At 43.4% G+C, this 26,836-nt stretch overlaps 1 protein-coding gene across 1 annotated transcript in view; it reads left to right on the top strand.

Annotated features, from left to right (window-relative positions):
* Positions 1 to 7,667: 7,667 nt before the first annotated feature.
* The window catches only part of LOC143982742 (protein argonaute-4), a 145,082-nt gene continuing 125,913 nt past the window's right edge, over positions 7,668 to 26,836 (top strand). The window contains exon 1 of the mRNA XM_077481722.1: positions 7,668 to 7,991. Within this exon, the coding sequence (XP_077337848.1) occupies positions 7,973 to 7,991 (19 nt within the window). The 5' untranslated portion in view covers positions 7,668 to 7,972. The remainder of the gene's footprint in view (positions 7,992 to 26,836) is intronic.

The raw sequence follows: 26,836 nt of genomic DNA, 5'->3' as shown, positions 1-26,836 counted from the left end.
TGACCTTTCTGTGCTGCTGTTCAGATGAGAATTCCCTCTTGCTGCCTTTTGCGGGCCTTTCTGGATCAGGGGGATGTTACTCCAGTAGTAATAGTTAAAGGTTTTGAAATTTTTGTTCCAACCTTTTTAAAGTCTCCAAAAACAAAAGGGGGCATTAGCCCATCTTATACCTCAAGGCCCTAAATGTCTTCATTCAGACCCAGAACTTTCACATGGAATCCACAGGGTCTATCATAGCCTCCCTCACTAAGGGAGATTTTTTGGCCTTTGTGGACATCAAGGATGCCTACTTGCATGTCCAGTGAATCAGCGATCCCTTAGCTTTCACTGTGGATCCACAGAACTTCAAGGTCATTGCCCTGCCATTCAGCCTGTTATCTGCAACTGTTCAGGCTCCTGTGTTCCCCCTGCTACAGTCCTAGGTCATTCCCACTGTGGGCTATCTGGTTCCCCTCTTCTGTTCATGGAACAATCTGAACAAATCCTGGCCATTGTGGTGAGGACAGGTCAACCCCTAATCTTGAATAGGGATGAGCCGAACACCCCCCGGTTCGGTTCGCACCAGAACTTGCGAACGACCCCCGCGTTCGGTACGAACGTTAGAACCCCATTGAAGTCTACGGGACTCGAACGTTCGAATTGGAAAGTGCTAATTTTAACGGCTAATATGCAAGATAGTGTGCTAAAAAGGGTTTGGCGACCTGCCTCCTGCCCCAGGGGACATGGGTCACTGCAAAAAAAAGTTTTAAAAACTACCGTTTTGGCGGGAGCAGTGATTTTAATGACGATTAAAGTGAAAAAAAAAAGTTAAATATTCCTTTAAATATGGTGCCTGGGGGGTGTCTATAGTATGCCTGTGAAGTGCCACGTGTTTCCCGTGTTTAGAACAGTCCCTGCACAAAATGACATTAAACGGAAATAACACCATTTAAAACTGCTTGCGGTTTTAATGTTATATCTGGTTCCTGCAATATGGTTGAAAATCATTCAGAAAAATGGCATGGGTAGCCCTCCCTGCCTATTACCAGCCTATTTGGGTCTTGTACACATATTAAGGGGAACCCCGTACCCATATTAAAAAAAGGAAATGCGTGTGGCCCCCAGGCCCTATATACTCAGAACAGCAGTATACAGGCGGTGCAAACAAGACAGGGACTGTGTAGGTTTGTTGTGTTAAGTTGAATCTGTTTGTCATTTTCAACCGGTACATTTTTAAAGTGTAGCTCCAGTCAAAAAAAATATCTTTAAGCTTTTTGGAAAACATAGGGAAGGGTTATCACCCCTGTATAATTTTGTTTTGTCGTCCATCTTTTTTCATCTCACTTGCTGCTGTCTCCTTGCGTTTGCAAGTAGGAGATGTTTGTAAGTTGGATGTTTGAAAGTAGGGGCCTGCCCTATATTATAGCGGTATGTACTGGGTACAGAGCACGCAGACAGCACGCACTATCTCCTAACACTACTGACTGCAAGCTCTATTATTAACCACTTGTTAGCCCAATGTTTGCATAAAGTGAAAGATGAAGTTATGCTGAGTAAATAGATATCAAACATGTCACTCTTCAAAATTGCACATGCCCGTGGAATGGCGCCAAACGTCGCTACTTAAAAAATCCCCATAGGCGACGCTTTAAATATTTTTTTACTGGTTACATGTTTTGAGTTGCAGAGGAGGTCTAGGACTAGAATTATTGCTCTCGCTCTAACATTCTCGGCGATACCTCACATGTGTGGCACATGCGAGCACATGGGGACATGGGCGCTTTAATTTTTATTTTATTTTTTTATTGTTCATTTTACTTTATTTTAGTTTGACATTTTTTTTCCCAAAAATATATTTTTGATCACTTTTATTCCTATTACAAGAAATGTAAACATCCCTTGTAATAGGAATATGGGATGACAGGTCCTCTTTACAGTGAAATCTGGGGGGTCAATATGACCCCACATCTCACCTCTAGGCTGGGAAGCCTGAAATAAAAAATAAAAAAAAAGATTCTGGCTTTGATCGTACTGGCGAGTTGGTAGAAGCACCAGAGGGCGGTGAGGGGTGGGGGGCGTCTATGGCTGGGTACTTCAGGGTATCACCGAGTATGGCTGGGTATCTGAGTATGGCTGGGTATGGCAATTTATGGCAGGGTATTACAGAGTATTGGCGGGGTACTACAGAGTAATAGCAGGGTACTGCAGAGTATTGGGGTACTGCAGAGTATTGGGGGGTACTGCAGAGTAATGGCGGGGTACTGCAGAGTAATGGCGGGGTACTGCAGAGTAATGGCGGGGTACTGCAGAGTAATGGCGGGGTACTGCAGAGTAATGGCGGGGTACTGCAGAGTAATGGCGGGGTACTGCAGAGTAATGGCGGGGTACTGCAGAGTAATGGCGGGGTACTGCAGAGTAATGGCGGGGTACTGCAGAGTAATGGCGGGGTACTGCAGAGTAATGGGGGTTACTGCAGAGTAATGGGGGGTACTGCAGAGTAATGGGGGGTACTGCAGAGTAATGGGGGGTACTGCAGAGTAATGGGGGGTACTGAAGAGTAATGGCAGGGTACTGCACTGCAGAGTAATGGCGGGGTACTGCACTGCAGAGTAATGGCGGGGTACTGCACTGCAGAGTAATGGCGGGGTACTGCAGAGTAATGGCGGGGTACTGCAGAGTAATGGCGGGGTACTGCAGAGTAATGGCGGGGTACTGCAGAGTAATGGCGGGGTACTGCAGAGTAATGGCGGGGTACTGCAGAGTAATGGCGGGGTACTGCAGAGTAATGGCGGGGTACTGCAGAGTATGCACTGGTATTGCAGAGTATTGGCAGGGAATTGAGGGGTTAAATTCGGTGAGCAGCGATGTGGGCACTGCAGATGCAGCCCACATCGCTGCTGACACCGATCTCTTTCCCCTCCGCTGTACCGATCGGTACAGAAAGGGGAGGGAGGAACAGGCGTCATAACATGACGCCGGTTTGTTTCCAAGTGATCACTCCGTCATTTGACGGAGCAATCACGTGGTAAACGGCCACTATGAGCGGCCGTTTACCGTGATGCGCCGGGTCCTATGGACCCGGCGGTCACGGATGCTCTCGAGTGCGCACACCTCGGGGCACGCGAGAGCAGAATTCTGGGAGGCCGTTAATTAACGGCCTCTCTGAGTTAAACAACCGCCCTGAAGCCGTTAATCGGCAATGGGCAGTTGTTAAGTGGTTAAAGCTAGATCACTAGCTATATAGGTGAGGTGAATATAGTGGTGTATACTGCAGTCAGGGCACAGACAACAACCACTACACAGCAGCAAGATAGGAAATCAGCCAAAAACGATTGGTGTGTACTGTGTTGAAGGTACACAGAACACCCACTGCTTCAGATGCAAAGTAACACACTACAGGAGGCCGCCTTAAAGGCGGCCTTATATAGTGTGGGGCGTGCACTACACAGTCTGAGCTATGATTGGCCACAGGCAGGATGCCTGTGGCCAATCATGGCTCTCCTCGCTGCCGGCGCTGCGATTGGCCAAGCATGCGGGGTCACAGTGCATGCTTGGCCAATCATCGGACAGCAATGCACTGCGCCAACGCAGTGCATTGTGGTCCGCGCGCGCGTCACTCGAATTTTGACGCGAACGGCCAAAACGTTCGGAATTCGCCGAACGCACGAACGGCCAATGTTCGATTCGAACGTACGTTCGACTCGAACACGAAGCTCATCCCTAATCTTGAACCTTCAGAAGTTGATGTTGAGTTAACTCCTTGCTTGGAATATCTTGACCTTGCCTTAAGAACGCTGCTCAGGCCAGATCCTCACAATGCAAGCCAGCCTGATAGGTTGGGAAGGGAACCCCCATCAGTGCAAGGGACTTGGAGCTCCAGAATGCTATCAGAAGATGGTATTCCAAGTAATTTGTCACCACAATGCTGAACATCCTCACAGGAGGGTCATCGGTTTGGGATCCAGTCAGACAATGCTCCCTTTAGGGGGAAATCTGAAGTCTTGCCAAGAGGTAGACCGATTTTGTCTCCAGGTGCAGAGATCCTCTGGTAGAAGCAGTGAGTGCTTTGGTGGCTCAATGTGCTCAATATAAACTAATCTATGCCTTTCTTACCCCCCCCCCCCGACATGACCTTGCTTGCTCCACATGGTGGAGAAGGGAAGGCATACTGATGATCCTCATATCTTCAAATGCCTACTCTGACCTGATCAGACCCCTGGCAGAACCCTCTGTAGGCTGCTCTTGACAGTGTGTATTTTCTGTTTGGAGTAGTGTTTCAGTTGCTGGCTTTGATTGCATGTTTGTTACAGAACAGGTCTTCAGGGACAGGAGCCTCCCTGAATCTTATGCCTAAGATGCTAGGAAGTCAACTTTTGCAAGGTCTGCCATTGTACTTGGAAGTCTTTCCTTGCTTGGTACAAAGAAATAACATTCACCCCAGGAAATAAGCTGTTGGATGTTTGGCGATGAGACCTAGATCAGCATTTGATTACCCTCAAAGGTCTTGGCGTTTGCAATTTTGTTCAAAAGACCACTAGCCTCCCATTTTTGATTAAAGATTTTTGATTAAAGCGGTAGTAAAGTCTACATAGGTTGCAGCCTGCAAAGCAATTTCATAATATGCTAGTATGCATCACATACTAGTGCCCTATGAAAGACTTGACTTAAACCAAAGCCCTCCAGTGGTCCTGTCACCGCTGCAGAGGCTTTCATTTTCAACGGGTCTTCCTTCAGGGTTTACGCACTCCAGCATTCTGAGTGGCCGAGCTGAGATGACGGCATACGTGTGGGAGTCTCAGCTGTGGTTAACAGCTTTGAAGGAACGGCACAAGTATGCTGTTCCTTCAGGGCGCTTGTGTCTGTTATGTCACCGGCTGCTGATTGCTAGAATATCTCCTAAACGGTGAATGTTTAGGAGATGTTGAAAAACGTACCTGTAGGTAAAATGAATGAATAAGCCTTACCTGTAGGTAAAAATAACAGGTTTATTACCACTTTAAGACCTTTGGTCAGGGTGTCCTGTGTGGCTCCTTCTGTTCGTTTAACATATTCCATGGGATTGGATTTTGGTTTACTCTGTACTTCACAAACTGCCCTTTCAACTTATTGGGAATGCTCCACTTTCCACTTTTACAAGGCTGAAATTCCTTGTTACGATCGACTTTTGTGAGGTGTCTGAACTGATGGCTTTGTTCCATAAAAGAAAAACTTTCTGGGCTTAACATGTAGCTAAAGTGGAGTTGAGGCCCAGGACTTTCTTGCTTAGCTTTGAAGCCAAAAAAATTGAAGTCTGAGATGAATCAATTGGGCTTCAATCATTCTGGCCCCAGTAAATCAGGGACTCTCCCACCATTTATTTTAAAATTGATAAGTTCATTGACAATAATACCTTTGTTTTGCAGGTAAACTTTTTGTTCTTGGGAGCCTGCAGAGCATTGCACCTGCTATCAGATTTGGAGGTCTAGTGGAGTCCATGCCTCAATGGGTAATGGCATTTGTATACATATTCCTTGCTGTGCCATATATTTTACCATTGGAGTACTGCTTATGCATCTGCATTAACTATTCCCAGCCAGGTGTCAGTGTGGTGCCATTTGCAGAGTCATGGGCACAGGAACAGGGGACACAACTCATCAAGCAACTCCTTTTGGGGGTCGCCACCACATGTAGTATCTGATTACAATGAACAATTACAAATTATTGCCAAATGCCGCGCCCCCCCCCCCCCCCCCCCCCCCCGTGTCAGATTGCCTGCCGTTCTGTTGCAGTCACATAAGTCACTCATCGCGCGCAAAAAAAATCATGTATATATAACATAGATTGTAGACTCTATAACTTTTATGCAAGCTAATCAATACACACTTAATTGAACTTTTTTTTTTTTTTAAACGAAAGATGTACTGTAGTAGAATACATTTTGGCCACAATTTATGAAGAATTTTTTTATTTGGACATTGGATTTTACAGCAGAAAGCAAAAATGTTTTCAAAATGTTTGTCTTTTTTTCTCTTAAATTGTTGCCCATATGTGATGGGGTGGAAATGCTCAGCATAGAAACTCACTGAAAATGAGCATGTGCAGAGCTGCCAACACTGCTCTGTAGCTGAATTAGGGACACGAACAGCAGATGGCGACAGAACAGCAGGATCAACCAGGTGTTTTTTTTTTTTTTTGTTTTTTTTTTTGACTGAAATTTTCAGCTGAACAATGGCTGCATCCAGACTTTTCTGCTGTTTGGCTATTCCGACATCTGTGGGTAAATCTATGTAGTAATCTGTTTCTATAATGTAATGTGGGTTGTATACACGTAGTCTACTACATACATCCTACATTACAAGAGATTACTACATACATTAGGTTTGCACCGATACTGAGCATTTGTCTGAGTACAAGTACTCAGGCAAATGCTCCGATGCCTGATTGGATACCTGGTCAGGCAGTAGAGCTGCATGATTCTGGCTAAAATCAGAATCACAATTTTTTTGCTTAGAAGATAGATTACTACATACTTACACCCTACAAATAGATTACTATAGACATATACTCCAATAATGGATTACTACATACATATACCACACAGTACATTATGTAATCTATTATGGTGTAATGTGGGGTGATGTATAAAGTAATCTATGATTGTAGCGTATTGGGTGTATGTATCTAGTAATCTATTATTGTAATGTATTGTGGAGTATACATTTACTAATTTAGGCTGTAGCATAATGTGGGGGGGGGGGGGTGTTTATGTATGTAGCAAAGAACGATTGTAGTGTATTGGGGGATGTAGGTAGTAAAATACCATTGTCGCACATTGGAGGAGGTTAGTATTGGGGGTAGTAAGGTACCATTGTAGCATATGGGGGGGGGGGGTAGTAAGGTACGATTGTAGCGTATTGTGAGGTACGATTGTAGTGTATTAGCGGGGGGTGTAGGTAGTCGGGTATGATTGTAGAATATTGGGGATGTAGGTAGTTGGGTATGATTGTAGCATATTTGTGGGGCAATAAGGTACAATTGTAGCGTATTGAGGGGTAGTGAGGTACGATTGTAGTGTATTGGGGGGGATGTAGGTAGTGGGATACTGGGGGGGGGGGGGGGGGGTAGTAAGGTACGATTGTAGGCTATTGGGGGGTGGGGTAGTAAGCTTCGATTGTAGCATATTGGGAGGGGGGTAGCAAGGTACGATTGTAATGTATTGGCAGGAGGGGATATAGGTGATGAGGTAAGATTGTAGCATATTGGGCTGTAGGTGGTCGGGTATGATTGTAGCGTATTTGGGAGTAGTAAGGTACGATTGTAGCGTATTTGGGGGTGGTAGTAAAGGTACTACTGTAGCGTATTGGGGGGCAGTAAGGTACGATTGTAGCTTATTGGGGGGCGGTGTAGTAAGGTACAATGTAGCGTATTGGGGGGGGGGTAGTAAGGTAAGATTGTAGAGTATTTAGCGGGGCTTCAGGTGCTGAAGAGACTGATCCCACGTAACCTTTTGTAGACAATGGGCAGGTATTCCAATGGGCAGGTATTCCCCCTCCTCCATGTTCCGGCTGTGATCCCTCCAGTCCTGTGTATTGTGTGAATCATTTAGGAAGTTGTGTGTCCCCCGGGGGTTGAATGATTCCTCTGCACAGGGCAGACCCCCCCACCCCGCCCGTACACGGTCCCAGCACACGCTGCGCGCCCCCGCCCCACCAGTGCGCGCCCCCGCTTCGTACGCTCGCTCACACTGTCTCCCCAGCCTCCGGTGTCGCTTGTCGCGTTGAATTGACGGGCGGCCTGTGGTGTTTTCCCCGGTGTGTGGCGGCAGAAGAAGGTCCTGTAGGGCGGCCGTGTGCCATCCGGCGCCTCCTGTCCCCTCTCCAGTCACTGGTCGCTGAGGCCCCGACACACTCGGCGGCTTCCTTCCTCCTCTGACCCGATTCCGTCCGTGGAGGGTCCCACACCCGGAGCAAATATTCCGGAGAAAAAGAGACTCCCGGAGAGGACCGCAGCGGAGATGGAGGCGGTGGGGCCCGGTAAGTAGTGCTGAGAGGAAGGGCGAGGCTGTGGACAGCTCCAGGGGTATGTAGGCCTCACCTGGGGTAAGAGGTGGAGAAGAGGGTGGCCGTGTGGGTGATGTGACCCCTGATGTGTGTGTGTGTGCGCACCCCCCCTCGGCGGGGACGGGAATAGCCATGTAGGGTTCCGGGTCGTGCAGTGCACTCCTATGGTGTCATCAGCTCCATGTTTAAAGGTCTCCATAGCCCGTATGGGGCTCTGCGCTCCACACACTGGCCGCCTTTTGTTGTTGTGTGCCAGGTAAACATTTCCATGTGAGTCCTATGGAGGAGGGGGCTTTTTTCTCTTCTTATTCCATGCTTCCAAAACCCCAACAATCCTCTTCTTTACTCCTTTTTTTTTTTATAGGTTAGGTTAGCTTTCCACCAGCTTCAAATTTGGAAATTTCACAAATGTAGCGACTAGTGTTTACGTGACAGCGTTGTGTCAAAATTGACCCAACTTGTCATTTGCCAGGCTTTACCACTCCACCAAGGCTTCTATTGATGTCAATGTAAACGTGCCACAAGCACATTATGGATGTCGAAAAGCATTACTACCTAAAAGATGATACAAAGATCCATACAATAGGAAAGTAAGAGGGAACGTCTGCCAAAACATTTTAATGGGGGCACAGACATGTCAAGCACACAGTTAATGCATTGGTGTTCAAATGTTTTTACACGTCTCAGTGAGCCCTTCACTGCTGAAGCCTGGTCTGCATTTGGATCATGCTTCAGAAGCGATTGACAGGCGTTTTAAGAGGTGATGTGAGCCCTACGGAGGAGGGGGCTTTTTTTCTCTTGTTCCACTCTTCCAAAACCCCAACAATCATCCTCTTCTTTGCTCTTTTTTTTTTTTTTTTTTTTTTTTTTTTTATAGGTTAGGTTAGCTTTACACCAGCTTCAAATTTGGAAACCTACCTTCACTGCCTTTTTAAAGTGTTTGTAAGCCTACCAGTTAACAGGCTTACCTGTAGATACAATAAATATCTCCTAAACATGTACGGTTTAGGAGATATTCACTTCAGCTGACGTCATCCATGCATTCAGGACATATAGTGGCATGTATGCGGAAGTGACATCATCACTGCCTAGTCCATTCAAGGAGCCTGAGCCTGGAAGGAAGACTGGGTGAAGATGGAAGCAGGGGGGTGCCATGACAGCGCTGAGCTAGGGGGCTCAGCGTGCAGGTAAGTTTTTCATAATGTGTTAGTAAGTATGAGCTCCGACATGTTCGCACAGCCCATGTGCAGAGCCCACCAGGAAGTTGGCGCTGCGCTAATCACAGGCAGTGAGACTTTGTCCTGATGTGCGGGTGCAGAGTTTGCTTGTAAACAGAGCAGTGGCGACTTCCTGGTGGGCTGTACAGACACGCTGGAGCACATCCTTGTGTGCTAGTATGCAGTGCATATTAGTACATTATCTGGTAGATTTTTCTGCGGGTATGAAGCTTCACTACAGCGGTATGTAAACACCCCCATCCATTGCCTGGTTCCCTGGTCACTGCCCACCCATTTGTGTCTCCTTGACTAGCCACCTGCTAAGAACCCACACAGAATTTTAACAATCCACATGGCCTTGTTTTGGCTTCACACCCCTTGGTACCCTCCTCTGTAACCCAGAAGTTCAGGATAGTGCACAGATTGTAGAGAAAAAGATCACGGGATATGATTGGAGGGCTGGGAATTGCAGCAGAAGGGTACTAGTATAAAGACCTGTATAATAACCAAACAACTTTTAACCTCAGCTTGTTGGGCGTTTACACTTGTGTTATTTGGAAAAAGTGTTCTGCGGTGGATTCTTTCAGAGTGCTAAGGGGGACAATGCTGCCACTTTGTTTACACACCAAAAAATAAAAGGTATTAAAACCATGCTATGGATGTGTATATGCTGTGCAAAATAAAAAATATCACTTTTGGGAATTAATTCTGATCTGACTTTTACCTATAGGTAAAGCTTACCTATAGGTAGTGCAAATATCTCCTAAACGCGCACCACTTAGAAGATATTTACTGTACATGAAACCGGTGACTTCACCGGCACATGCGCTCTGAAGGAATGGCCACGTAAAACGGCATGGGAGTGGTAATCATGGGTCCAGCCAGTCACACAGCCGGAGTTTGCGAACCCGGAAGGAAGACCAGGTGGAGATGGAAGCGCCTGCAGCAGTGGTAGCTCAGCGCTGAAAGGCGTCGTCTTCAGGTAAGTCTAATATAATATGCTAGTATCCAACACATACTAGCATATTATGACATTACCTATATTCAGGTTGGAAAGTCTCCTTGCCCTACCTCTTTTCCATTCTTAGAAGGTGGGGTTTTGGTCCTAACGCTTTAAGAATTCTAGAAACCTTCTATGCTAATCCTACCGCACAAGTTAGGATGCAAAGTCTATACTCTGAAAGATTTCAGAGTAGAAGTCTATTGCTAAGGAAAAGACAGGGATGACCCCTTTCACCTAATCTGCAATATGGCCGTAAAACTTTGGCCATTGCTATACGTAACCACCCAAATATCCGTGGACTACAATGCGTTCTGTCCACCCTTAAATACACCCTTTTCCTAGATAATAATCTTTGTCAACCCCCCTTATATCTCCGCTGAATATTTTGAAACTACTGCTCCATTTTGGTCACTTATCATCAGTCTTGCGTATTATGTCCAAATCTAGGGCTCTTAATGTAACGACTGCTCCAGACCTGATTGATCATCTACAAGAACACTTTGTTTGCATGGAACCGTAGGGCCATCCCATATCTAGGTATCCAGCTGGCGGCCTCCATCGATCAGATATACAATGTCAACTACCCCCGATCAAAAAAAAACACATCTGAGCTATCGCATTGGTCCTGGAGTCAACATGATCAAAATGACTCTAGTACCCCAATCCTTTTTATCTCTTCTGGTCTCTCCCACATCTCCAAATTTCAATCCACCATTGTCAAATTTGTCTGGGGTAAGACAGGACATCGATTCCCCAAGAATATCATATATAGACCTAAACTCCAAGGAGGACTAGGTTTTCCAAATCTGTGGTGGTAATACCAAACATCTTATTCAGTCCATTCTAAGAGCAGTAAACCTGACTGAGTTACTATGGACAGGCAATTGGTCCCACATATCTCCTTAGACCTTTTCTTATATTGAGTTCTTCTAAATCAGGGGTGTCCAAACTACGGCCCTCCAGTTGTTCAGGAACTACAATCCCCATCATGCCTAGTCATGTCTTTGAATGTCAGAGTTTTACAATGCCTCATGGGATGTGTAGTTCTGCAACAGCTGGAGGGCCGTAGTTTGGACACCCCTGTTCTAAATAGTACTTTACCCAAGGAAGAGGCATAAAGGTATTTAAATGGTGGACAGACAAGGGTCTTTACAGAATTGGGCACTTATTTCTATTTTTTTAAACTCAAATGGTCCGTCATATAACCACTGTGTCAGTAAATTGGAGATTCCGCCCTCAGATTTTAGTTTCATCCAAATTTCACACTTTTAACTTTCTGTTTGAGTGGATAAATCAGATCCTTTAAGGATTACCCCATATTAACATTTGTGTTTTTAATGTCATGAAATGGAAGGTATCGCCCTAATCTACTTGACCCTGGCGGACACCACCAAAAAAACCTCATAAATGCTAAAGTGGGGATGGGATCTCAAGATAGAATGGGATCTAAACACTTGGCACCAATCTGGCACGCACTTTCAAGGGACTACACAGTGTTTCATTCATGAAAGCCAGTCTGAAAGTTATGTCCAGATGATAGTTCCCACTTACCTTGCTAAACTATTCCCTGAAGTTTCTCCCTTGTGCATCAGGGGTTGTGGTCATATGGGCACACAGTACCACATCTTCTGGCAATGCCCCAGGATAAGAGGGTTTTTGGAACTAAAATTTCAATTTGATCTGCAAAATTACTGGTGTATCTATGTCCCAGGCTCCTGAGATGGCCTTACTAAACCAACGTGTTGAGAATCTCCAAATATACCCTAGCTCTGATATTGTATATCTTACTTGGGGCTAAACTGACAATAGCCTGTGCTTAGAGACTCATGTTCTCCTTTAAGTTGGCTAAACCCAAAATCTCGTGGACAATGTCCCAAGAAAAATTAGTTGGCATGCTCCAAATTACTAGGGAAAAGTTTGATATGACATGGGAACCTTGGGTCTCCTATATGAATGTTAAATGTTCAGTGTGCATGATGCCTAAAAGTGACCTTCCTGGTTTGACATTGACAACGCCCGTATACTGTATTAGAAAATTTTGTTTGAATTCTTACTATAGTAAAGAAATGGCAAGAAAGGATTGGTGAGGTTGCTTCCCACTGACAGTTTGATCCCAGATGGGGTGTCAAGGTGGAAAGAACACCCTTACCAGACACCCAGCAATATTATAGTATACAATATCCAAGTTCAACTGAGAATACTGTTATTGCTCAATGGTTTCTAGTAAACATTGACTTATATGCCCTAATGTGGGGCTGACCATATCAGTGCATTATCGGTTTGTACCCTTTTCTTGGAAAAATTCAATAGACATTATCCTGGTGGTTTACTACTGCTTCAAGACAGATTTCTGTTATATTGTGTGTAAACAAATGAAACAAAACTGCAACAATAGAGTGTAAACAACTGTCTTTTTTTATTTATTTTATTTTTTTATTGAATTTTTTTATTTCTTTTGCAGTGAAACCTTGGTTTGCAATCATAGTTTGTTCCAGAAGCATGCTTATAATGCAAAGCACTCTTAAATCAAAGCAAATTTCCCCATAGGAAATAATAGAAACGCAGATAATTAGTTCCACAACCATTTATTCATATAAATGATTACGGCAAAACAAATACAGTATAAAGTGTACTGTAAACATAAAACTGCACTTCAAAATACAGTACTGTGCTGTACCTATGTTGCAAAAGTTTAAAGTAAAAAAAAAAAATGTGCACAGTGATAATGTTAAAGAGGGAGTCCCGTGAAAATTTTATTTTTAAAGTCAGCAGCTACAAATACTGTAGCTGCTGACTTTTAAAATGAGGACACTCACCTGTCCCAGGGTCCAGCGATGTTGGCACCCGAGGCCAAACTGTCCCTCGGTCCTGGGATGCTGCCACCGCCATCTTCGCTATGGGAATCAGTAAATGAAGCCTTGCGACTTCACTTCCTGGTTCCCTACTGCACGAGTCGTGCAGCGCAATCCGAATGGTCCCTGCTGTCCCTGGACCTGTGTGTCCCAGCAGACAGTGCGGCGGGACAGGAAGAAGCATAGACTCCTGTGGGAGTCTATGCCTGGGAAGTGGGTGCAAATACCTGCCTTAGACGGGTATCTATACCCCCCCTCCCCACCGATGGGTGCCAAATGTGTCACAATGGGGGTGGGGGGGGGGGGGGTAGAGGGTTCAGAAAAGTGGAAGTAAAATTTTTGTGTGAACTGCTTTAAGGAGTCTGGTGCTCACCTATTTAAAGCTGCTGTGTATACTGTATGTAGAGTAAAGCCGCTTGTGTACACAGCTGTGTATGTGGCCAGAGGTTGGTGCTCATCTATTTAAAGCCACTCTGTATACAGTACGTAATGTTCAGTAAAGCTGCTGGTGTACAGTACAGCGCTATATGTGGCCACAGGTTCAGCTCACAGCGCTTCCTAGAGAACTCTGGAACTGTTGACATCACTTCTGGGTACGCCCACTCCTGCTGGGAGTGTGAGTGTCTCCAGGAAGCATTGGGAGCTACCATCGCCCGCAAATCTCTGGCCACATACAAAGTTGTACTGTGTATGCTGTGCACAGCAGCTTCACTGTACTACATATACACAGTGGCTTTACATGGATGAGCAGCATACTCCTTCACATTGTGAGTGTAATTGTTTTTTTTTTTTTTTTTTTTTTTTTTTTTTTTTTTATATGTAAAAAAAAAAAAAAAGAAACCGCTCGTATCAAGACATCACTCACAGATCAAGGCAAAGTGTTTAAAAAAAAAAAAAAAAAAGCTGTTCGTCTTTCAAAATGCTTTAAACCGCATTACTCGTAAAGCAAGGTTTCACTGTATATTTTTTCTTTTTAAATATGCATATGGACTTTTTAAATGGAAATATTGCACCACAACTGTGTGCATACCTAGTGTTTGGCTCACAGTTGCGGTGTGGCCCTATTTACTTGGAATAGGTCACGTTCTGCCGCAGTACTGGCTGCTGCACAAGATGGAACATTTTTGACACATTGCAAAGTGCTGCAGCATGCACTGTATATATCGCATATGTACCTTTGCATCTTAGGGGCCCACTTTAGTGTGTAACGGTAAAACTAAAAACACAGCTCAACTGTCCTAGTTTACACCCCAACCCCAAGGGGGAAATAGGCCTTAAAGCAGTAGTAAACCACTAAAAAGAAATAAGAAAAGCTCCCTGCAAGTTAAAGCAGAACTCCACTCAAAAGGGGAAGCTTTGCTTGTTTGCCTCTTTCCCCCTCTGCTGCCACATTTGCCACCTTTTGACCAGGTACAAGCCACAAGGTTTCACTGCTGGTGGCGGCACTGTTAACCCAGTCTTTCTTCTGGGTTTGTGTACTGCAGCGGTTTGGTCGAGCCGCGATGTCATTCCTGCATATGTGCGTGGGAGCCACGGCACGCCTCTCTATGGACAGCATCCTGTCCATTGAGGGTGTATTGCGCATGTGCCAATGACCTCACCAGTGCTGCTAAAGTGAATATCTTCTAAACGGTGATTATTGCGATATATTTTTTGTAAATAAAATGTAGAACACATCGGCCTAAACAGGAAAAAAATCGCGTGGTGTTTTTTTACTTTAAATATTTTTTTTATTATTCAAAATTGTTGCTCTTTTGCTTATAGCGCAAAAAATAAACTGCAGAGGTGATCAAATGCCACCAAAAGAAAGCTCCATTTGTGGGAAAAATATATGTCACTTTTGTTTGGTTACAGTGTCGCACGACTGCAAAATTGTTAAAGTGTAAGTAAACCCCCCCCCCCTATCGTTTTCAGCCAAGGAAGGTGCCATCTACAACTGCCATGATGCTGCACATGTGATCAGCTATGACATCAGCCATTGGATGGTTGACAGTGTGGTTGAGAGAAAAACCAATGGAAGTGTTACATTCCCGGCATGTGCCGGAAATGTAACTGTTTTTTGAAACTGTTAAATGGATGAGTTTACTTCCACTTTAAAGTGGTGCAGTGCCATATTGCAAAAAATGGCCTGGTCATTGAACAGCCATATCTTCTGGGGCTGAAGTGGTTAAAGGATATGTTCACCTTTTTTGTACATTTTTTTTTTTTTCTTTCTCTAAATTCCAGCTCCCCTATGCACCAATATGGCATTCCATGTACTTTTTTTGCAAAAATATCAAAGCTTTCCATTAAATCTACAGTCCCTTACTTTTCTTCTCCTAATCCACATTTCTGTTCATATCTTTCTTATTAACAGACTTTAGGTCATGACACAGGAAGGAGTTGGCCAGCTGACCTCATTAGCACACACCTTGCATTATCCACCCTCCTACCTACCCACCCACCCACTTCTAGGTGCATATTTTTTATATGAAATGCAATAAGTTATCACCCTTCTCACTAAAAACACAATACACAATCAGATTGCATAGTGTATGGCCATATTTATACACCCAAAATTACTAGTTGCGCTTTCAGTGCCATTAATTAACGGCACACCAAACATGGAAGTGTAAACAAATGCACGCCATGTGAAAAAACGAGGGGAAAATTTATGCAAAATGCACAGTAAAAAACACAAGCCCACAAAATGCCGAAATGCCCCATAAACCAATTGAAATCAACAGGTGTGTGTTATAGGAAAAGAGGCAAAATGTGCACTCCCTCTTTGCTAGATGTGAATGGGGCCTAAAAGTTAAATTGGTGTGGTAACTAGCGCTGCAACGAACGTTTGTTTTCATAATCGACTAGTTGGCCGATTATTGTTTCGATTAATCAGTTAATAACCTTACAAGTGTGGAGTATAATTTAGTTAATATGTAAAGTTTAAAAAAAGGCAATTTATTCTTAAATATCTCTGTGCAGTGGTAAATATAAATAACAAACTATATGGTTAGAGAGCAAAATCTCGAATCCACTCTGAGAATAACCAACAGAAGAGATATAATGTGTATCATATTAGAGGAGATATACTATTACAGAAGATATACTGATTATACTATTAGTTTGAATTCAGTAAATCTCATCAGACTCTATTTTTTATTTTTATTTAAAGAAAAAAAAAGTTAGACTGGTTTTTTTTTTTTTTTTAACAGAACAATGTCTTCCTAAAAAAAATAAAAAAGTAATTTTAAGAACGTTCGTTCGCTTTTGGAATAGTTAGTGGGGTCAAATCGGTGTTCGTTTTCAACCACAGTGACAGGAAGAGTTAGAAAGAATAGAAAACTGCTTGCTCAAAGGAATTTTCAGACAGTGTATGTAGTTTTTGTTAAGAAATGACATTCTAACATTTTAAAACAATGTTAAAAACAAGTGAACATTTCAAACAATCTTTCATTCAGTGAATGTACAAAGATTTTTCATATGAATATATCCTCGTCTGAAAATTGGTCCATGTGACCACCATAAGGCTCGGTACACCTCTGCATTTGCTTTTGATGTTTCTGCAGCGCTTTTTGTTGTGCATTAAGTACAGTAGAGAGTGCCCAATAACAAGGTAAAAGCTTCTGCCTTTAGAGCTCCTCGCTTCTAGCCTAGGACTACATGCCCCATGAGGCATTGCTCCTCGCACATTCACAAGTTCTCAGGCACTTTGTGACATGTATGGACAGTGTACGGAGCTGTATGTGAGCTGCACTGTATTTCCTGATATTAAACAATGAATTCTGTATGCAGGCCAACTAATCGGTTTGCCAGTTAATTGATTATGAAAACAGTAATCTATTAATTTCATAATCGATTTTTTTTTTTTTTCAGCCCTAGCGGTAACACAAGAACAATGAGACTCCATTCACACCTGTGCTTTTTCTTGCATTTTAGAAATGTGCTACACCAAATATCACAGTAAAGAACTCACCAAGCTCTACTCACCTTAATGCATAAGATGAATTAAAGTGGTTTTGCCACCCAAAAAAAAATTGCTTAATTCATCAAAAAAGAAAAATAATTTGAGGACCATTTTTTTTTTTTTTTTTACTCCCCTCTAAATGCCTGTTGCTAGGGGGTCCCTCTTAGTCTGCCTCCTTCATTGCCTGGGCTGGTGACATCACTTCCCCTCGGCGCCGCACAGTCATCTGGGATCTGTCACGTGTCCCAGATGACTGTGCGGCGTATCACGGTGCCGGGGGTGGCTCGCGCATGCGCAGTGGGTGCCCGGCTGTGAAGTAAGGTAAGTGTCTGATTTATTAAGTCAGCAGCTGTGGTATTTATAGCTGCTGACTTTTTTAAATTATTATTTATTTATTTTTTTAGGGGGCCCCTCACTTTAACCACTTCCCAACAAGCGCACGACGATGTACGTCGACAGAATGGCACGGGCAGGCATATTGGCGTACATGTACGTCCAATCTTCAATGCCGCCCTGTCATCGGGAGCGCGCCGCTGGCGGCGCACTCCCGCGCTGTTCGGGACCCCCGTGAGTCCGGTCGCGGGACTCGATCACGGCGGGCATCCCCGCGATCGTCACGGGAAGGCTGAATGGAGGAAATGCCGTGTAAACAGCATTTCTCCATTCTGCCTAGCAACTAGTGACGCTGATCTCTGCTCCATGTGATTGGAGCAGAGATCAGTGTTCACTAAATGAAAGCCCAGCCCCCCACAGTTAGTAACACACCCCTAGGAACACTTAACCCCTACCCTGCCACCCACTGGTTAACCCCTTCACTGCTAGTGCCATTTACACAGGAATCCCTGCATTTATATAGCAGTGATTACTGTATAAATGACAATGGTCCCAAAAATGTGTCAAAAATGTCCGATGGGTCCCCCACAATGTCGCAGTCACAATAAAAATTGCTGATCGCCGCCATTACTAGTAAAAAAATAATAATAAAAAATAATAAAAAATTATTAATAAAAATGCTATAAAACTATCCCTATTTTGTAAACGCTATAACTTTTGCGCAAACCAATCAATCGCTTATTGCAATTTTTTTTTTTTTTTTACCAAAAATATGTAGAAGAATACGCATCGGCCTAAACTGAGGGAAAAAAATGTTTTTTTTTTATATATTTTTGGGGAATATTTATTATAACAAAAAGTAAAAAATAATGCGTTTTTTTCAAAATTGTCGCTCTATTTTTGTTTATAGCGCAAAAAATAAAAACCGCAGGGGTGATCAAATACCACCAAAAGAAAGCTCTATTTGTGGGAAAAAAGGACGTCAATTTTGTTTGGGAGCCACGTCGCACGACCGCGCAATTGTCAGTTAAAGCGGCGCAGTGCCGAATCGCAAAAAGTGGTCTGGTCTTTGACCAGCAAAATGGTCCGGTCTGAAAGTGGTTAAGGTGGAAAAACGCGAACCTTTATAACCCCGTTAACGTATTCATGAATTTTGCATTCTGAGCTGCAGTAAGCAAATTACTCATTTATTGGTACCTATAACTACCAATAATAGAGAACTTTATTTTTTATTGTCATGCCTTCTGAGATGGTGTCTTGGCTATTTCAGAAAAAATAAAATATTTTTGATTTCCTGATTCATTCATCGCTCGTTTTTTCTTAGCGTTCGCTAAAGATCGGTTAAACCAGTTGGTCTTTGCAGTACTTTCTTGTAGTTCAGTGTCTTTTTGCTATCGGTGCTTTTATATGCATGGAAATGGTAGTCCCCCCACCAACGAGCAGACCAGGAGATTGGAGATTATCATTAAAGCGCTCAGTAGTGAGATATCAGATTTCATTGCTGGTGCATGTCCCTGACTTGTCATACTTATCGTTTATTTACTTAGTGAGTCACAGACCCCGAGCAACAATGTGCATATTGGATATCTGACATTTGATATCGACATTCTTGTTTCAGGTAAGTGACTCACCAGGTAGTTAAAGGACCATGTTCAGTTATAAAGGAATAAACTGTTCGCAGTCTGTAAAAGACCTTGATGGTCCACTTTCTGGTGAGTGGTCCGTAGAAAGTTTGCTTTCTTGAAGAGCTTGTGACACCTTAGCTATTTACCATTTTCCAGTGTGTTGGATATTGTCATTCCTATCCCCCTTCACCCCCAACCTCCAAACTGAGCTGTGTGCTATCTCCTACAGCAGGGATATGCAATTAGCAGACCTCCAGCTGTTGCAGAACTACAAGTTCCATGAGGCATAGTATGACTCTGACAGCCTCAAGCATGACACCCAGAGGCAGAGCATGATGGGACTTGTAGTTTTGCAGCAGCTGAAGGTCCGCTAATTGCATATCCCTGCCCTATAGGTTAGCACAAGTTTAATTTTAGGAAACAATTTGCTTTAACCACTCGAGTCCCAGGCACAGTTTTAAAACCGCACAGGAATAGTGGTGGTTTGTCCCTGAGCTATTTAAAAACTGTGCCTGGTCTCTCTGGCTTCAGGTTTTTTATCTTAAAGCATTTTATGCATTAAGATGAAAAGCCTTCTGTGTGCAGCAGCACTCCTCAGCCCCCCTAATACTTACCTGAGCCCCATCTCGATCCAGCGATGTTGCACGAGAGACTTGGCTTTCTCTGCCGCCTCTTAAGGTAAGAGAAGGAAGTGGGGCTTTGAGACACACGTGAGCAAGGGAATGGGTTAAATGAATGGAAAAATGCATTTTATTGGTTAATAATGCTATATAGTTCCAGATCTAAATGATTTTTGCACTTTATTTTATATTGATAGTCTTAACATTTGAAATTAATATTGCATGCTAGTTGACAATCCAATAAGTCATACATTTACAAACGCATAGGGGATAGTTGATATATATTTATACACATATTATTGTTGATGCCTATGTAACCTGTTGACCTAGTTGTTTTTTTTTTTTTTTTTTTTTATGAATTGCAGAAAGAGATGAAATGTATTAGAAGACCTCTACAAATTAAATGATACAAACATATATGGAGTCATAAAGGAATGCCCACAATTAGTACTGGATACGGTAGTTAGTTATGAGTTTTGGCCTTATTATAGCCACTCATCAAGAGCAGAACAGAAGTGATTATCTATCAATGGAAAGGACAGCCATGTCTAAATGATCTAACAAAATCAGAAAAAATAAAATATAAAGCGCTCAAAAAAAAAACCCAATGTAAATATATTGTAATATGTATAGGGTGAGAGAACCCTTAGAAGCACAAAACGTAGACACATCTATGTATTGGTAGTGCGGCAATGAGGATCAAACCAGCCAAAGACCCCTCCGGGAGCTGTGGCGTGCAGGGGACAACCAACACAAACCTCCAAGGTGGGTCAGGGTGTATGATATAATCCGGGTTTGTGCTTTAACTAGTGACCCCAAAAGGGACCTCTGTGAAAGTGCACAAAAGAAAGTGTATGCGCATCGACGTCACTCCGAGAATACAGCGTCCTTGTGGAGCCCCTGCGTGGGCACAGTGATTTTTACATCTGCCAGCATTGGAAGATTTGTTTGGCGCTAATTGCATGGCTGGCTAAGCTTGTCCAGGTCCTCCTTGCACATTAGCATGACGTTGGGGGGGTTGGGTTGTAACAGCGCTCTCTATAGGAGCCTCATTCCTGGCTGGGTCACACACAGGACAAGCTAATTTCTTTCTCACCTTGATGCACCATCGGACCATCGCTCTCATTCATTCATTCATTCAGCAATCAGTATCTATTCACTCATATCTATCTTCTGGCGTTTGGCTTCTCTTCACTTTTTTTCCTTCCTAGCCTTCATTATTTTCCTTTCTTATCCCCCCCCCCCACTTTATTGTAACTTCACTTTCTACTCCTGCACTTCAAACACGCTGTTCACTTCATTTTAAAAAAAAAAATTCTGTTGTACACTTTTTTTCACAAAGGTCCCCTTTTGGGGTCACTAGTTCAAGCGCATACCCGCTTTGGATGTTTGTGTTGATTGTCGCCCTGTGCGCCGCCTCAGCTCTCGAAGATGTCTTTGGCTGGTTTGCGATCCCCATTGCCACCCCACCAATACATAGATGTGTCCTGTAAGTTTTTTTTTTTTTTTTTTTTTTTGCTCTAAGGGGGTTCTCCCACCCTATAAATTAAACAATATATTTACAATTTTTTTAATTTTATTTTTTTAATTTATGACTGTTAGCTCATTTAGACATTACTGTCCTTTTTATTTATAGATGATCACTATGGTTCTGCTGCTGAGTGGCTAGAAGGCTGCAAAATGCGTTGAGCTAATGTATCCAGTACTAATTGTGGGCCGATAAGATTCCTTTGAGTCGACTCCACATATGTTTGTATCATTTAATTTGTAGAGGTTTTCTAAAACATTTAATCTTACTGCAATTCATAAAAAATCAACTAGGTCAACAGGTTGCATGTGTATCAACTGCAATATGTGTATATGTATTTACAGTATGTATCAACTATCCCCTATGTGTTTTGTAAATGTGTGAATTTTTGGGGGATTGTCAACTAGCATGCGATATTGATTTTCAAATGTACTGTAAAGAATCATTTGGCTATGGAACGATTTAGCATTAACAATTTTATTTTTTCCCCCATACATTTAACCTATTCTATAGCTCCTGTGTGCCTTTATATAATGTCCCACCTCCTTCTCACTTATGAAGTCCCACAAAACCCTCTTTCATTAAAATTTCTTCATCAGTTTAGGCCAGTATGTATTCTTCTGCATATTTTTTTGTAAAAAAATAAAATAAAATCGCGATAAGCTTATATTGGTTTGCACGAAAGTTATAGGGTCTACAAAATAGGGGATAGGTTTATGGCTCATTTTACTGCGGCAGTTCAGCACAATCCCACGAACCGTCATAGCTATACATTGGCCTGCTGCACAGCGGGGGTGTAGATGGTAGTGGCCGACGGTCGCAAGCACTGGAGACAGAACAGGGAAGTGTGTGTGTGTGTGTGTGTGTGTGTGTGTGTATAAACACACACTTCCCTGTTCTGAGAGGAGTGACCACTCGTGTGTTCCTGTTAGCTAGGAACCACGATCCATCACTTCCTCTAGTCGGTCCCCTCCCCCTTCAGTTAGAATCGCCTCCCAGGGAACACAGTTAACCCCTTGATCGCCCCCTAGTGTTAACCCCTTCACTGCCAAGTGACAGTTTTACAGTAATCAATGCATTTTTATAGCACTGAACGCTATATAAATGCCAATGGTCCCTAAAATGTGTGAAAATTGTCCGATGTGTCCGCAATGTCGCAGTCACAAAAAAAAATCTCAGATCGCCACCATTACTAGTTAAAAAAATAAATAAAAATGCTATAAATCTATCCGCTATTTTGTAGTCACTATGTTTTGCACAAACCAATTAATATACGCTGCTTGTGATTTTTATTTATTTTTTTAACAAAAATATGTAGAATACATATCGGCCTAAACTGAGAAAAAAATAGTTGTGTGTTCTTAAATATCTGCTTTTTAAAACAATTTTTATTATAGCAAAAAGTACAAAATATTGTGGGGTTTTTTTTTTTTTTTTTATCGCAACATAAACCCCCCAGAGGTGATCAAATACCACCAAGAGAAAGCTCTATTTGTGGTAAAAAGTCAACTTTCTTTGGGTGCAGTGTCTCACAACCGCACAATTGTCAGTTAAAGCGACGCAGTGCCGAATCTCAAAAAATGGCCACGGTCATTCAGTAGCCCAATCTTCCGGGACTGAAGTGGTTAATAAAGCTCTCTAAATGCCAATCAAAGCTCCTGTCATTAAATAAAATGGTTAGCTTACAGTTCTGTTTACACCTTGCTTTTGCTTGGGGCTTCAAACGAACTTTACCATAAACTTCAATGGAGGCTTTGAAGCACCACTGAAGCTACATGGGGTATATTTTTGTTGAGGCGAAGCCAAAGCCAAAACAGGTGTGAAAAGGACTGTAAGATAACCTTTATATTAAGGCCCCTTTCACACTGACGATCCGTTCAGGCCCGCCTGTCAGTTTTTCAGGCGGACCTGAACGGGTGCTCCATAGAGGTCTATGGAGCGTCGGATGTCAGCGGTGACATGTCCGCTGACATCCGACCCGCTCCGATCCGAAAAAGTGACGGAGGAAAAAGCTATTTTTCCATCCGTCTGCGGATCGGATCTGGTGATGACGGACACTGCGGCCCGTCGTCATCCGATCTCCCATAGGGGAGAGCGGCGCTGTGACAGGTCTGTCCCTGCGCAGTGTGCAGAGATGGACCTGTCATCTCCCTGCTCAGCGGGGATCGACGGAGCGATCCCCACTGAGCAAACGGATATCCACGGGGCGGATCAGTACTGATCCGCCCCGTGTGAAAGGACCCTTACTGACAGGAGCTTTGACTAGTGTTCATAGAGCTTTATCAAAGCCTGCCGAAGCCTTGTTGAAGCCGAAGCAAGTATAATGGAGCCCTAAATGTCACTGGCAGGTGAAGGGGTTAACACTAGGGGTGATCAAGGGGTTAAGTGTTCCCTAGGGAGGAGTTTCTAACTGGGGGCAGTGCAGTGACAGGAAATAGAGATAGATTACTGTTCATGATCACTAGGAAAAGCAGATCTCTCTCTACTCCCTTGACAGAATAGAGATCTGTCTGTATACATTGATCCTCGTTCTGTCTCTCTGGCACGATTGTGGGCGGCCGGCGGACATCGTGGCCATGCAAATTGGTATTGCGGGCACGCACCCCCTTTTTTTTCTTAAAGTGGCCGACGTATGATAACGGCGGTTCGCGCAGGGGAGCCAATCTGCTGCAGTTCAACTGCAGCGCCTGGTCTTGGTGATTAAAGACAAATTTTTTTGCATGAAAATTGCATGTAAAAACGCAAAATGCACTGCAAAACATGCATGAAAAACACATCAAGTGCAGCCGCATAGATGTCAACCTAAACTTCCATGAAATGCTCTGTAGAAGCATCATAAAGCCCATTTTAGAAGTGAATGCAGTACTTCTGAGTTGTCTACATCTGGATTGCAGTGAGGTCCCAGATCCTGGAGATTTGTCCCTGGAATGAATGTTTCATGTAATTGTGACCTTCCATTCCTATTCTCATGGCTTAATGTAAGGGAAATGTCTGAACAGAAGGGAATCTGTTCCGTGGGCAATAAAGCATGATTCGGAAACCATAAAGCCTGATTCGGAAAATCATCTTTGGGGAAATTACTTTGCCAGTTAAAAAGTTTGTAAAGTTTGTATTTTATTGTAACAAGCATGTTATACTTGCCCGCTTTGCAATTATTTTGCTCTGATCCTCCTCTTCTCTAGTCCCCTGCCTGTGCTCCTGGCCCCTCCCACCTGCAGAGTGCCCACACAGCAAGCTGCTTGCTCTGGAGGCACTCGTGCATGCTCGCTCCTGAGCGGTCTTTGTGTCTGAGACAGTTTGGCTTGGTCCTGCCCTCCTCACTGGCTGTGATTAACAGCTCATTGGCTCCCGCTACTGTGTCTCAGCCAATAAGGAAGGCTGAGACCCGGGAGAGTTTCTGCTCTTGTGCACATCACTGGATCAGGATTGTGCTCAGGTGAGCCTATGGGGGGGTTATGGATTATAAGGAATTGTACAAGAATGTAATATAGACCCCTAAATAACAGCAGGTGACTTTGTACCCAACAGAGCAGAGAAGTCTGTAGCTGAATAAGCACATTGCGGGGTAGATTTATTTTCAGAACCTGACACATATTGCTGGACCTGAAATTGCAGTTGTTTAGAAGTTTAGGTTTGGTAAATGTCTGGTCTTTTACAAATAAAAACTAAGATTGTAATAAATCCAGCTCTGACTCAAAATATAAAATTCTCTTTTAAAGTAATTTTCACACTGAAAATGGGGAAAAAGAGCCTGGTAGTGAAGGTGTATCACTGACTGATACTCAAGTGGTTAACCTATTGGGCTGCATGTATGGGCAAAGAACAGGCTTAGATGAATTGTACTTTTTTTTATTATATATTTTTTTTTAACTAGTTGGCTTTAGTCAAGCTGACCCAAATGAATTTGGGCAGGCAACAAAAGTTTTCAGAAAAAAAGGCTGGAGATAGGTTTTCACTTATTTTTAAATGCACCTACCTGAATCTTATTTTCTCAAAGTACTAGCCCATTGCTGATGGTCACAGGACTCGTTACCTCAGGTACCCCAGGACATTGTGTGGGTAATACAGGGGGAGAGGGGGGAGAGTGCTTGTTCTGAAAGTGTCTACAGTGCAGATGCTAAGCAGAAAATTAAATGGTTTAGAATTGCTTAAAGCGGTGTTCCACCCGATTTTACTACTTTACATTAACAGCATTTACATGCTTCAATCGTTGTAAAATGGAAAATTATTGTTTTTTTCTCCTAAGGGTTACATTGTCAGGAGGCTTTTCAGTGGCCTTTCCGGTCTCTGCCACCCGCGAGTATGGCCATCATATCCAGGGAGCTATGTATGGTTATTCCCAGGAGCCAGTAAGGATGGCCGCCGCTTGTTCTCGCGAGATTCAAGAAACCAGAACTGGCTCCAATCTCTTCGTTGCCATCATGATGGGGCGGGCACTTTCTGCTGCCACCGCCCGTTGTGATGGTAACGTGGACGTTTATGGCGCTCCGAGCAGGAACATTCTGAGCATGCGTGGGAGCACACGGTGCATGCTGGTAGCTCAGCATCACCGTATCCAGGAACTGTATGCTTGTGGGCTTCACATGGCCACAAGCAAGATGAAAACTGCCAGTAAGAAATTGTAAAACTACGTTTTTCATACGAACCCAGACACCGGGGGATATATTTGACAAAACACGTGAGTGTTACATTGAAATGATATGAACTTAAAGTGGAAGTAAACTCCCCTATCATTTTCAGCCAAGGAAGCTGCCATCTTTGCCTCTGTTTAATCTTCAACTGCTATGGTGCTGCACATGGGATTCGTTATGACACCAGCCATTGGATAGTTTGATAGTTTGAGCACAACCAATGTGCAGTTAGCATTCCCGGCATGCCTTTTTTTTTTTTAACTGTTTAAATCGATAGGTTTACTTCCACTTTAAGAATTATTTAAAAAAGAAAAAATTCCAAGTGTCATTGGAACGCCACTTTGAAGTGGTTCTAAAGCCTCAGAGTTTTTTTTTTTTTTTTTTTTTTCACCTTAAAGCATTTCATGCATTAAGGTAAAAAAAAAAAACCTTGTCGCTAGCCCCCTTTTTAATTATCTGAGCCCCATTGTGATCCAGCACAGCATGAGCAGTGGCTTTCCTGGCTTTGTTCCTCCTCCTCCTCCCTGGGAAGATTTGATAGCTGCAGGAGCCGTTGGCTCCCGCTCTTGTCAATCACCTCCAATGAGAAGTAGGAGCAAAGGGTTGGGAATTTAAATGAAGCAGGTGGTTGCAGTTGAACAAAATGGTGAATATTAAAATATTTAACATTCTGTAGACATGATTACGTATATTTTATTTCCATATACATAGAAATGCACACTAACCCTAGTGTCAAACTGTATTATTATGATACACGGCATCTGGTAGCTCAACGTGTTTCGCCGCTTGGTGCCACTCATCAGGATAAGCACGTGCTGTATCTGCAATGGAAAAAAATTGTCTGGATAAATAGGCTTGTATCAATAAAGGGGGGGGGTGGATTAAGAACCCCCCCCCCCCATAAATCACTTACAAGTGTATGTGCCATCAATGGCGCGATGTCAGGGACTGTGGGCCACCCGAAGGCATCAAAGTCGGGAACTGAGGAGGCGTGTCTGGCAGCACCCATCACGGACAGCAACCCAGGTGGACTCGGGCACACAGAGCACTCCTAGTGTCAACA

This window comes from Lithobates pipiens, unplaced genomic scaffold (assembly GCF_037356315.1).
Source record: "Lithobates pipiens isolate NorthernLeopardFrog02 unplaced genomic scaffold, aLitPip1_a1.2 Scaffold_16, whole genome shotgun sequence".
Classification (NCBI taxonomy): Eukaryota; Metazoa; Chordata; class Amphibia; order Anura; family Ranidae; genus Lithobates; species Lithobates pipiens.
The sequence above is the reverse complement of the archived record's forward strand: the minus strand, read 5'-3'. Positions and strand labels throughout refer to the sequence as shown.